Here is a 13,282-nt window from a genome sequence, read left to right on the forward strand (position 1 = left end):
TTATAAGGACTAGGAAGCTATTTATCCGCGGAAAAGACCGATTCAAGGCAATGTGAGATTTTTTTTGTCAAGTTTATCAGAGTAATTTTTTCCATTTCACAGGGAGGTGAATGCGCCCTGAAACGGCACAGAAAATGCGAGAAACGTGTTTCTTGAAATAAGGCTTCCCAGTCTTTGGATTGTTCCTGCTAAAACCCAGACAAGATTCAAACACAGATAAGGAACCAGCACCTGAACTAACCAGTGATATCCCACTGTGCAACACTCCTACTCATACAGGCCAGGAAAGGTGCAAAATAGAAATGTAGAGACAGTTTTGTCACAGAGACTGCTGCAACCAGCAAGAGAAGGTACACCTGAAAAACACAGGAGAAGTTATACAGCAGTGTGAGCTGATGCCAAAAGAAGAACCAGGTATCAGGTCAATTCTGGAATGGAAAAGCACCATGAATATCAGGAACATAATACTCCATAGAGTTGAAACTTTGGAGCAGCTTGGAGGTGGTTACATTCCTTTGCTATTCAGACATGAGTCCTGGGTGTAAAAATGACAACGATAGGACCCATAACATTTGCCTGATATCACAAATAGAAGTATTAGAGCACTGAAAACCATGCATTGTGCATATGCCAGTCTGGAAACTTAACATAATATGATAAATGTTTATTTTGTTTTTTCTGCTTTTGTTAATGTCTTTCACAAACTGAATCTCACACCATCTGTTCTTAATCACAGTTCCAAATTTTAACAAGCTATTTAATGGAGCTGATGACCAGAAACAAGTCCCAATGTCCTTGTTTACCTGTAGAAAATCCACCAGATGGTTCTGTTAAATTAGTTGCTTTGTAAAACAACTCTGACAGGCCAGCATGAGGTTAATTGTGTTGTCTGGATATCCTGATACTTTACAGCAGAGGAAAACTACAGTTAGTGGCCTGAAAGTGGAATAAACCTTGATTTAAAAAAGTGATTAGAATTCGTTTTCCTGTGCAGCTTTTTGTTTAATTGCCCTGTTATTAAAAACCAGTGTCAGAGATGCTGAAACACTTGTTGCTAATACTGAATGCATGTTTTTTTTACTGATATCTTCTGTCTTAGAGGAGTTGTGTTGTTGCAGTATGTTCTACAGCTGAATCTGTTTTCCTTTATGGTAAAATTGGTCAAATTAACTTTGAATTGATGCTAATGGATGGTGACAATTTCACACAAAAGCCATGTTCCTTTGATGCCAAACTCAGAATCAATGGCTCCAATGCTGTAATTACATGACACTCCTGGCATCATGGTTGTAAAGACGAGATCAGACCAGCAGCATGTTTACAGCCAGACCCAACAGTAAAAGGTTTTTCCCATCAGCCCTGTAATATCTGTCATTTCCTCCTGTGTAATGTGTCAACATAAACAATAATCAACAGCACACCTAAGGCACATTACAGACATGAGCAATGGTGAAAATATGACATGAAATTTCCCTGGTGTTGATTTTTCCCAGTGAAAAACAAGGTTACAAGCTTTTATTGATTTCATCATTCTCTCAATAACAAAGTGGATTGGATTTGAGTGAAACTCTGAAAATAGTGCAGTGGACACACAGAAGTGCTGAGTCTGTGACACGGTTAAAGAGTGGGGGTCTAAATAACTGATTTTTGGAAGTGAATTGGGCTTCTCTGCTTAAATCCAATGCCTATGGAATCTTTAAGGCAGTAATTCTCAAATCAAGTCACACTGGTCTTTCCACCAAGTCTTGGTGTGCCGTGGAAATTTGCACTACCATATGTAATTACTACTACTACAAAATAACTTTAAGTTCAGTCAGGAACACTGTGTCAAGTAAAAGCACACATGATGTGTGTTCTTTATTATCTGTTATAAATTTGCACTCATTGCTGATATTCACGTGGCTGTTCTGGTATCCATCTGCTAGTCTACATGGAAAGCATCAAACAGGCACACCACATGTTCCTGTTTTTCTTGTGCCTACAGTGAAAGCCTAGGGCAGGGAGAAAAACTGCAAAAGGCCAGAGTCGAGAAAGTATCAGTCACAACAGAATCACACTGATGAGGTTGGAGGTAGAATGAAGGAGGAGCTGGGGTGGAGGAGGGTTGTAAAAAGCAGCTTGCAGAGGGAGCAGCAAACGGCTTGTGTGACACCGGCTTATCTCAATGATATGGAAGTGCTTGACTGATATGATTTTGGTGTACCATGAAATTTTGGCTTGATCTGAGGTGTGCCTGGGGCAAAAAGAGATTGAAAACCACAGCTTTAAGGACAGAGCTTGATGCTACCATATGTCAGTCATTACACCTGGCATCTGAGAAGATTTTACAGGTGAACTTTCACCTTCCATCTCTAGCTTAATCCTTTACATCCTCAACTCCTAACCCTGTGCCTGAAAGTACAAGCATCCTTTCAGTATGTAACTGCGGAGTGTAGAGAATCCCCTTTCACTCCATTTCCACCATATTTCATTAGAGGATGTGTTTTTGAAAAACATTCATACGTAACATGCAAAACACACACTATCGCAGGCTTGCAGTCTGCTGCTTATCCCATTTGCATGCACAACTGCCAACTCCTGTTTGCATAATCCCCTGGACATCTATGATAATGAAAGCTATATGTTTGTGTAATTATGCACAGTTCCCTCTAAGGCTGCTTTTTTTTTTTTTTAAGAAGTATTTTATTTTCATCTGAGATTGTTGACAGAGATTAAAACATTTTCATTTTCAGAAATAAGCACACATTACTTCAAATGCAACAGATGACATGTACCTCTCATTAGAATGCAGACTAAAGTAAGTAAAATAAAAAAATAAATTGTGACCACACAGGCCTATAAAAAGACAAGGAAATGATGGAATACAATAGCAGATTCAGAAACACAATTTAGAAAGACTATGCTGTATGCAGACTGATGTAACTGGGATATAAACTGAAAACTAGAATGAAGGTAATATTATATGTAATAATGAAACCACGAATAGAAATTAAATTATTGACGATGGATGTTGAGCTAAAAAACATGATTTTTTCTTTACCCCTCTTGTTTTTTTTTTTTGTTTGTTTTTTTTTTTTGTTTTTTTTGCATTAAACTTTTAAAGGAAGATATATGTAGCTGGGTGAACTAGATACTGTTTAAAATACTGTTTCAATAACCTAAATGTTAGATTCTAGTCATTATCACTGTAAGGGCTGCTGCTCCTCATTGAGGTAAAACTGCACCTTTAAGAGCCAAGCAAGGCTAGACCCGCGAGAGCACGGAGTTCTCACGAGACTTCAGACGCACGCAGGAGACGTAAGCAGAACGCCCGCGAAACGCTGGACTTCTGAGGTGTGTATTTTGTCCATGTAGAAGAGAAATATAAATTTAAACATTAATGTACTCCAAAAATATGCATCATTATCAGTAGATGTTATGCTAACGTTGGCACAACAGGGCTGAGGAGTGATGATTCTGTATCCTGACGATTTTTGTAGATTGAGAAAGTGTGTGTGTCATTGATGCTATAAGGGAAAAGACTGAGCAGCAGAGCAGCATAAGTGGTCATTTCTAACTAGAAAACTGTGTTATATACTAACTTTGTCACAACATGCATTTTTGTGTACTTTTGCCTGATTTAGAGGGGAGATATGTCGAGTTGAGTTCCAGAGGTGTGTGTCTTTGAGTGCAGACTACACATTGCGGTGAAAGTGAGTTCATTTCACTGTAAAATGTATTTTCTCTTCATGTTTAATTGTTTGCACTGTTAAAAAAATATTTGCACAATTTTGTTCATTAATGCACTGTGAATTTACACTGAAATAATGCACTTTCTGTGAGGTTACTGAGAAAACTGTGAGTGTGGTGGCTCAGGAAATGTATTAATGCAAATTATATTTTTGCTTTCTTTGTCTAAAAGCGAGCCGCTACTGTTGTCTATTTACAGATATTGTCTGTTTAACGTTGTCTATTCATTAGTGTTGTCTATCAACTAGGGGTGGGCGATATGGAAAAAAAAAATCATATCACGATTTTTTTATTGCCAGATGACAATCTTGATTTTATCACAATTTTTTTTCATTAAATTTCAAATTTGCAAGTTAGTGACCAGAAAAAAACAACCTTTTCTCTGATTTTTATCTATTTCTTCTGCACCATCCTGTTGGCCAATGCATTATATGTATGTGTGTGTGTGTGTGTGTGTGTGTGTGTGTGTATGTATATGTATATATATATATATATATATATGTGGAGGTCTTATCCCACAATATATTAAAGTTCCAAACATGTATTTTACTGCATTCTGATCTATTCTGTCTTCTGGAACCAATTTCTAAATTTTCTGCACCACTTTAGAATTAATATGTGTGTCTTCATCTGTGTTTTAAAATCTACATTACTGTTTATTAAGCAAATTTTGACACTATGATTTGCATTTTAAAGTATGTGGTCTTTAGAAGAATTCCTGCAGCCGAAGCTTTAAACAAGTAGCCTGTTCATACAGTGTGCAATTTAACATCACATTTACTTCAGCCTTGTTTATGCACTGCCAAATAAAGACAATGTAAATATGACACAAATTTGATGAATTTTTGAGACATGTGGTTATGCAGTTAAGTAGTGACTGTATGTTATTTTAACGCAATTTAGATTTTTATTTAAAAAAGGTTGTGTATACGTTGATTTACTGCTCTGAATAAGGCTGTGATGAGCAGTGACATAAAGGTGTCACACTGGCACCTGTCTGCTGCTTACAATGAAGGAGAGAAGAGGAAAGGCAGGATTACGTGCTGCAGCAGTATGAATGTAGACCAGAGAAATGCATGTAAATCAATGATATTACTGTTTAAAACATTTTCTAATAATGATCCATGTCTGGACGTCGTGGACATCATCCGTAAAAAGACGCTAATGTTATAATGTTTCACCCGTGACTGTGTTATCCTGACGTTTACTTGCCAGGTGGAAAGGCTTGTAAATAACTTGGAAAATAATAATTGAAAGCTAAACAATGTCAGCTGTAACAGTTTCAACAGTTAGCTACCTGCCTCAGACACACTTTACTCCGCTGACCGTGGTTTGCTTCATCTCCAACCTGTTTGAACCTCGGCAGACCGGAGGATGCTGTCTTCAGAGCTCATCAAAAAAAAACATTGATAAGCTTTTCTCAGATTGTGCAAATAAATATTTTTTTGCACACTGATGGTTCAGAAAACCAAGATGAAGCTTCGTATAAGAGTTAGAAATCATCATGAGAACTAAATCTTAAGTTTCACTTTCACTTTTAGTGTGAGTCTCCGCTGCATTGGGGCGCAGAAGGGGAGGGGGGGAGCAAAGAGCGAGAAGTAGTAGAGCCGATCCTATGATACAACATATTAAATAGATCATCAATACATTCTATTTCTTCACGATCTGAGATCATCTTATCGGGCACCACTAGCAACTACTGTTGTCAGTCAAGATTACAAGCTTTCAGAATTTATTTTGTGATAGACATACAAGATAACTTCCATACAAGCGGCAACCTCCGGTCCTGAAAAATGAAGCCAAGTGCAAAAAATTGCTATACCGCGAGTGTCCACTTGAGGCTGGCTGCAGGAACACTGGAAGTCCCGTCTGGACATGTTAAACAGCCGGTATTGACACTAGAACTAAACTGGTTTACAGCCTGGTTCAAAACACCAAACGTGTCTCAATTGCTAGTGTCTTATTGTGCTCCCACTGTACGGGGGGTGATTTTTTTTTGTACCACGATTGTTTGGCTTATATTTAAGATGAAAGCTGATCGGCGCGTCTCATTTGATTGACAGATAGCTCAGCAGGCAGAGCCTCCGTTCCTGTCAACCGGAGTGCTAGCTAGCAGGCTGACAGGAAGTCACGCTTAGTGGGCGGGCCGTTAGGTTGATCCAGAGTTCGGTTAAGACTGCGATTTCAACACGGAAGCCTCCACGGATTGGCTTCAACAGCCGTTTGAGTCCGCCTATTGTAAGCAGACGACTGACGTCACACATGGTTTGTCCATTTCTTTCTACAGTCTGTGGTTCCATACAGTGAATTCTGTGAAACTCTACAGTTCCCAATTCCAAAACATTAATGCTGTTCTTATGTTTACTGTAAGTACAGTCGGGGAATAAAGACCCACATAAAAATTTATTTAGTGTGTTCCTGTCTCTTATTGACCCAATCACAAATAAATTAGTTCTAGCAGCTATTTTTTGGTGATTTATTGTCCGAACAATGTCCTAACTTAAAACCATTTTTATAAACTCTGTTTGAAAAAAAAAAAAACAATCAGGGGTGCAGGGGACCTAGTGGTTTGGGGTGCTGCCTAGGTTGGAGGCCTGTAGCCCCTTCCCACATGTCTCTGCCCAGCTCTCTCGTCCCTGATTCCGATTCTGTCCACTGTCTATCTCTATTGTTTAAGGCACTAAAAACCCTAAAATAAATTTAAAAAACTGAATATAATTCATTGTGGAGATGTTTCTTTCTCTCATTCTGTTCTGCGCCTCCAGCCAGTGTTGTAAATAACAAAACCTGACTTCTTCTGAGCTCTCCTCCCTCTTTCCCCTCTGCTTTCCTGTGTCTTTATCACCTCATGTACTTTGTTCCTTTTTCCCACCTGCAGGTGTTGGGAGTTGAGTGCTGGCAATTTGAAGTGGATCTACCAGGTTCCCATCCTGACAGCCATCGGGGTAAGAGCGCGAGTGTGACAGATGGTTAACTAACCTGACATGCCAGATAGACTGTTTCATATCTCCTTTGCATGGGTATAAGCTCCCACAGAAGAACATCTTCTGTCATGAAAAGCTTTCAGTGTTGCTCTCTGTCCTTGTTATAATAAGGACACATTGTCCAGTTCTGACAAAACTGCCACTGTGGCTAAGTCTAAGCTAATCAATGTACTAGCAGCCATTGTATACGACCACTCACACAACAATTAACCCTTACCCCATGTAACTCTCACAAACTCATGCTGAAGCATGTCAGCAGAAGAGCCAAAACATGTTTTACATCATGAAAAGCTTTTAGGGTTGTTTACGTTCTTTATTTCATACAGAAACGTGGTCCAGTCCTTGTAAAACTGGCACTATGCTAAAGCTACATCAAGGTAATAACCAAACTGGAGGCAGCCATTGCAAATGGCTTCCAGTACATCAAATGCTGTCCTGTAGCTGCCATTGTGTTCTCCTCAAATGATGCTGATTGGTCCCGACAGTGTTTGGTGCAGCACAAACATTGTGGATTGGAGCTTTTTAAGATGGATTTAACTGATGTCAGGGATGGAGTCTAGCAAATCTATCAGCTTTACAAGGTTAAGAGTTTACTTATGAAGATAAATACTGGCTGAATGATGAAGATATCTCCAGCAATTTTTATTTTAGTTTCAGACATCTAAAATGAGTTAACTTCTAGTTTTTTTTTCTTCTGTTGACAGACAAAAGGATAAAATGTCTGTCTGTTATACTGACAGATATTGAAAAATTTCATCCCAGCTGTGGCTAAAGCTCTCAGCTTGCATGAGGTTGCTGCTTCTAATCAGGCTCTCCTCTCAATGATCTTTTTCGCACATATCTCCAAATGTTTCACACCCCAAACAGAAATAAAACAGGGTTATACTAAACAGTCGGACCGTGTTTGCTTCCTTAAGCCACCTGCATGGGAGCTTATGCTGCAATTTTAGGTTGATTAATTTACAGGGGGAAAAATAACTCTGAAAAACAGAAACAAAACTCAGACAAACGGAGAAAAACAAACAGAAAAAGAAAGAAAAACGACTTAGGTGAACTCACGCCTCCATACCAAAAAGATATGCCTGACAGAACTATAGCTTTCATAGCCAGTCATTTCCTGTGTTTAAGTTTTTCCTTAATAAATTAAAGTAGAAAAAGATGTGAGTCCATCTGTCTCTTTGAAACATGTTTAACATTTGAGTTTTGAGTGTCACTTGAGCATATCAACTTGTCCAGTTAGGAAGCAACACTGATTGTGAATTAATTTCCTCTGCTGTTGTGCAAATGGGACAGACAACAGGTGGAAAGACAACCCCTATAAAGTAATGATTTTGCAGGTGGTGGCCACAGACCATTTCCATCTTGTCATTCTTTCTGGCTGATTTTTGGTTAAGAGCGTGGAGGAGAAGTACACCAGGAGACATAGAGGGGGCTGTATGAGGGCAACAACCCAGCAGCAGGACCGCTGTCTGCTCCTTTGTGCAAGGAGGAACAGGAGGAGCACTGCCAGAGCCCTACAAAATGATGTCCGTTAGACCACTAATATGCCCGTTTCTGCTCAAACTGTCAGAAACAAACTCCATGACGATGGTATGAGGGCCCGGCATCCACAAGTGGGGCCTGTACTTACAGCCCTGCACCATGCAGCCCGATTGGCATTTACCAGAGAACACCAGAATTGGCAGAGTTGCCATTGGCCACCCTGTGGTCTTCACAGATGAGAGCAGGTTCACACTGAGCCCATGTGACAGACGTGAGAGAGTCTGGAGATGCCGTGGAGAATGCCTGCAACATCCTCCAGCATGACTGGTTTGGCGGTGGGTCAGTAATGGTCTGGGGAGGCATATCCTTGGAGGGCTGCACAGACCTCCATGTGCTAGCCAGAAGTACCCTGACTGCCATTAGGTACCGGGATGAGGTCCTCAGTCACATTGTCAGACCGCATAGTGGGGCAGTGAGCCCTGGATTCCTTCTGATGCATGACAGTGCTTGGCCTCATGTGGCTGGAGTGTGTCAGCAGTTCTTGGATGATGAAGGCATTGATGCCATCAACTGGCCTGCCCATTTCCCAGACCTGAATCCAATCAAGCACCTCTGGGACATCATGTCTCGTTCCATCCACCACTGCCACGTCACACCACATTATGACCTGATCCAGGTCTGGGAGGAGATCCCTCAGGAGACCATCCGTCATCTCATCAGGAGCACACCCACATGTTGTAGGGATACAGGCACGTGGAGGCCCTTCACACTACTGAGTCTCATTTTGTGTTGTCTTGAGGAATTTCACAGAAGTTGGATCAGCCTGTCATCAGATTTTTCCACTTTTATTTTGAGTATGATTCTGAATCCAGTCCTCCATGGGATAATGTTTTTTGTTTCCATTGATCATTCTTGTTTTATTTTGTTCTCAAGGCATTCCACTATGTAATGAATACAGATTTTCAACAGGAATTTTTCATTCATTGAGACCTGGGATGTGTTATTTAAGTGTTCCCTTTTCTTTTTTGAGCAGTTTACTTATACAGAGTATTCATGCAGAAACTAACAGCTGTTCAGCTGTCTGTCATCACAAATGGACGTCACTTCAAGTATCTTTAGACATATTTCCTTGTTTGCTCTCTCCTCTACTTCATCTCTTTACATCAGAAAGGAGCTATGACATGCCACACTTACCCATTCTCTCCATGGTGAAGGCTGTTATGTGAAGTGGCCATTACTACACTCCCATTTATATGCCACTGAAGCAGCAGCCAAAGCCATTTGGTGTTAAGGGTCTTACCTAAGAACACACTAATATGTGACCGTAGGAGCAGGGGATCAAACTGTCACCTGCTGGTTGAGAGATGACTGATGTAATACTTATTCATAGCTACCTAAAGGAAAGACACGAGTGAGGGATAATCATGAGCCTGAGTGGTGGGGGAATCACCTAAGTGTAGTATCAGGTGTGCATTTGTGTTTGACTGATTGGACCAGGATAAGTAAGCCCCATTATACTCTTAAAATCCAGCATTGTAGAGACGCTTCATCTCAACATTGCAAAATTTTGGCTCTTTTCCTGTTTTCCTTCTGTCATGTTGAGACATGAGTGCCATTAAAGCCTTTTGTGATGTGGCTACCGCTTTCTACAGCTGTAAGAGTCTAGTTTGTCCATGCTGGCCATTTATTCAAGTACCCATTTACTTTTACTCCATTTTCCATCTCATATCTCTTATTTTTTGCAGCTTGAATATGGCTAGAGAGGTCTTTTAGCTCTTGTCATGAAAGAACAAATGGAGGAAAGGGCACTGAATCATGTTGGACTTGTTATTGCATGGTCTCACAATTCCCACATGAGTTTGTAGTTCTCTTGTGATCTCATGTCTTCAGCTGATCTGGCTGCACACAGACATGCATGACTCTAGAGACGGATCCCTAACTGCAGCCAATGACACTACAGCCACAATATAAGGGAATTTGCCAACGAGAGTGAATAAATTATGATCGCTTCTGTATGCTTAAAACTTCATGTCATCCTCTCATCAGTTAGGGCCCTGGTGGGCCACACTGTTTTAAAGTCTGTATTCATTCTGTCTGTTCTCCCTAAGCTTACACATACAGAGCACAAACGTGGGGGCAGTGTTGAGCAATGCAGCCAAGAGTTTAACCCAGAGTAGCAAAACACAACAAAGAAGATTTGTTTGAAAAAAGGTGGAACTTGACCAAGTTTTCTGAGGAAATATCTACAAATACTGAGTGAGTTGTTAGAAAATACAAACGTATTCAATGGCGTTAGCTCACCTGAGCACCAAAGCAGCAGCATCAAAGTAGTTACACAAGAGACGGTGACCTCTAGATTGGTGGTCCTCAACCTTGGAGTCGGGACCCCCTTTGGGGTTGCGAGACACTAAGAGGAATATTTTTAGAATTCCTCGGTTGCCACTTTACACCAATTTTGCCAAATTTTAACCAGTTTCCAAGATTTTTTCCCACAACTTTTTACACATTTTTGCCATTTAACACTTATTTTTACCATTTTAACCCTTTCAACCACTTTCTTTCTGCCTGTTTTTGCCACTTCTAAACCAATTCCTGCCACATAAGCCAAAGTTGCCTCTGTTGACCCATTATTGCCACCATTTTACCACTTTTTGATGCCCAGTTTTTCCCATTTTAACCACATTTCACTATCTGATATGCCCATTTTTACCAGTTTAACCAATTTCTGCCAATATCTGCCTATTTTTTCTTTCTCATTTAGCACTATTTTGCCAGTTTATATTGATTTTCTTCCCATCTCACCAGATGGAAAAGGTTGTGAATCCCCGCTCTAGATGATTTGTTTATCACCGTCTGCTCCAACATAACAGGAAGACATTTAAATCACACTACAAACAAGTGTTGATGGAGTTATATGGGTAATACAGCAATTTATACTTTTGTATTTATACTTTTCTATTAATAAATGTAGATAATGATATGGTTATATTTTTGGTGCTGTCTCTATGAAAATGGAAGTCTGAAAATGACTTATAGTTTGCTCTCGACATTATATATTTTCTTTTTTTTTGGACACTATAAGAATGGGCAGAACTAGATAAACTTTGCTTCATTCTGTCCCTTCTCAACCTAGAGGTGTTTGACATACGTGTGTATGTGCTTGTATTTGCTTTTTTTTTTGTTTTGTTTTAATTTGGACCATTGGTATTATATGCATTTGTATAGAACAGTCTTGATCTTGATGGGGTTGTTTTTTTATGTTGTTGTTTATTTCTTTACTTTTCTTTTAGAGTTTGAGATAAATAAAGATCAAATCAAACATAACAGAAGCAGGTCAGTATGCGGGCAATAGTGGTTGTAAAGTTTAGAACACCTTTATCTGGTTTTCAAACATGCGTAGAGCAAAAATGAGCCTGAACACATCACCAAGCACGTCCTGTTGCTTTGTCAGACAGCAGAACAGAGTTCTACTGATTGAGCTCAGTAGGCAACAAGTGGATGTCAGGCACTCAGCTAGACCTGGTTAAAAGTCAGACCACTTCTCAAGGATCACAATCTTTCTGTCATAAATCTAATCCAGAGTGTCTGACACTGCTGCTGGGAGAGTCGCTGTCTGGTTTATCAGCTGTAAAAGCATTTCCTGATGAGACTGATGAACCCAAGAAAGAAACATGAAGAAGAAGACAGTGCTGAACGTTTTTGTTTGGTCTGATTACATCTAAATGATCCTAATAGGAAAAACAGACTGTGTTGAAAGAGGCTCATTTTCAGTCAGCACAGCACGTCTCTCTGTTTTTTATTAAAAGTCAGCATGAGTGGCCCGTCAGTGGTCTTCTTTTCCCTTCCTCTGCTCAGTCAAGAGGAAAGTCACTGGCTGGACATTTGATTTTTCTGGATTGGTCCAGACAACCAAGGTCTTTTTAAAAGCACTAGCTAACACTAAATAGCTGAAAGGGATATTTTGGGATTTTTGAAGTTGGGTAGTATGAGGTGCTTGGCTATAGTAGTGGCATTAGCCTCCAGTGATTTCTGTGAAAGTTGATCTGATGGTTATTACAAGCACAGAGAGATCTGCGGCATAATGGCTGTAGAAAGGAACATTTTATCGACGTAGATTAACAAGTTTTACGTAAGAATGGGCCAAGAAAATATGTTGGATCGCCTGTAAAACGTACAAAGCACTTCATTTCAACCCTCTGTGTCAGGCACTAATTTATGATGCAGCTTTTGTCATTTTGTCTGATCTGAATAAAAATGCTTCATATACACACTCCATTCGGAATAAAATCTTCCAATCAGGCTCATTCGAAATTAAATTTCCTTCAGAACAAGTGGGGTGGTTTGTGCCGATCGTCATTCGGATCAGCGTCCATAAAAACATTTGATCTGATCACCTCTCCCTGTTTGGGGGGATTTTTGTGTTACTGCACATGCCTACCCCATGTGACATGACGTCTTTCTGCTTCCTTATTCTCCCCCTCTGATTAGACTGCAGCAGTAAGACTGCTGAACTTGCTGCTAAAACAGAGAAAGTCCCAGAAGCAGCAGAACTGTCTGCAGCACACGATAAAGGTCCATTTTTAGGTACAATAGAGTAGAAATAAAGATAATATAAAGTACAGACACAAGTGAGTAGAACAATCCAATTGTCGCATAGTTGAAAAACAAGCAAGGGATCTGACTGTGTAAAGTCACTGCAGTTTTTTATGGGTGCAGACGAGGAATTTCTTCTTCTATGGCAAATTGTCAGTGGATTTAACAGGTGGGATGATGCGGCGCATGTCAGAAAATTTTTATTCAGATCAGATTGAAATGCATGAGCATGTGCATTTGAATCAGATTGTGTCTTCCATCATCCATGTGTACAGACATGTTTTAATCTCTGAGCTGAATTAATTTAATCTGATTGTGAAAAAAGATGCTCATTGACTTGTGTTACTGGTCTTGAACCTGGAGTCTGACATTATAATTATGTCAGTGATGGTTGATGCCAGTTCACAGGCTCTTGAAGTTGGCAATGCTGTACTCCCTTCTCAGAAAGTACAGCTGTCTCAGGTTGCTATGGTTACCCCTATCATCTAACGGCT

The 13,282-nt window shown here is 39.9% G+C and overlaps 1 protein-coding gene across 1 annotated transcript in view; it reads left to right on the forward strand.

Moving 5' to 3' along the window:
• pth2ra (parathyroid hormone 2 receptor a) overlaps positions 1-13,282 on the forward strand; it is a 205,870-nt gene that overhangs the window by 134,344 nt on the left and 58,244 nt on the right. Inside the window, exon 10 of the mRNA XM_041807123.1 lies at positions 6,608-6,674. Within this exon, the coding sequence (XP_041663057.1) occupies positions 6,608-6,674 (67 nt within the window). The remainder of the gene's footprint in view (positions 1-6,607; positions 6,675-13,282) is intronic.

Source organism: Cheilinus undulatus, linkage group 15 (assembly GCF_018320785.1).
Source record: "Cheilinus undulatus linkage group 15, ASM1832078v1, whole genome shotgun sequence".
NCBI classification, from domain to species: domain Eukaryota; kingdom Metazoa; phylum Chordata; class Actinopteri; order Labriformes; family Labridae; genus Cheilinus; species Cheilinus undulatus.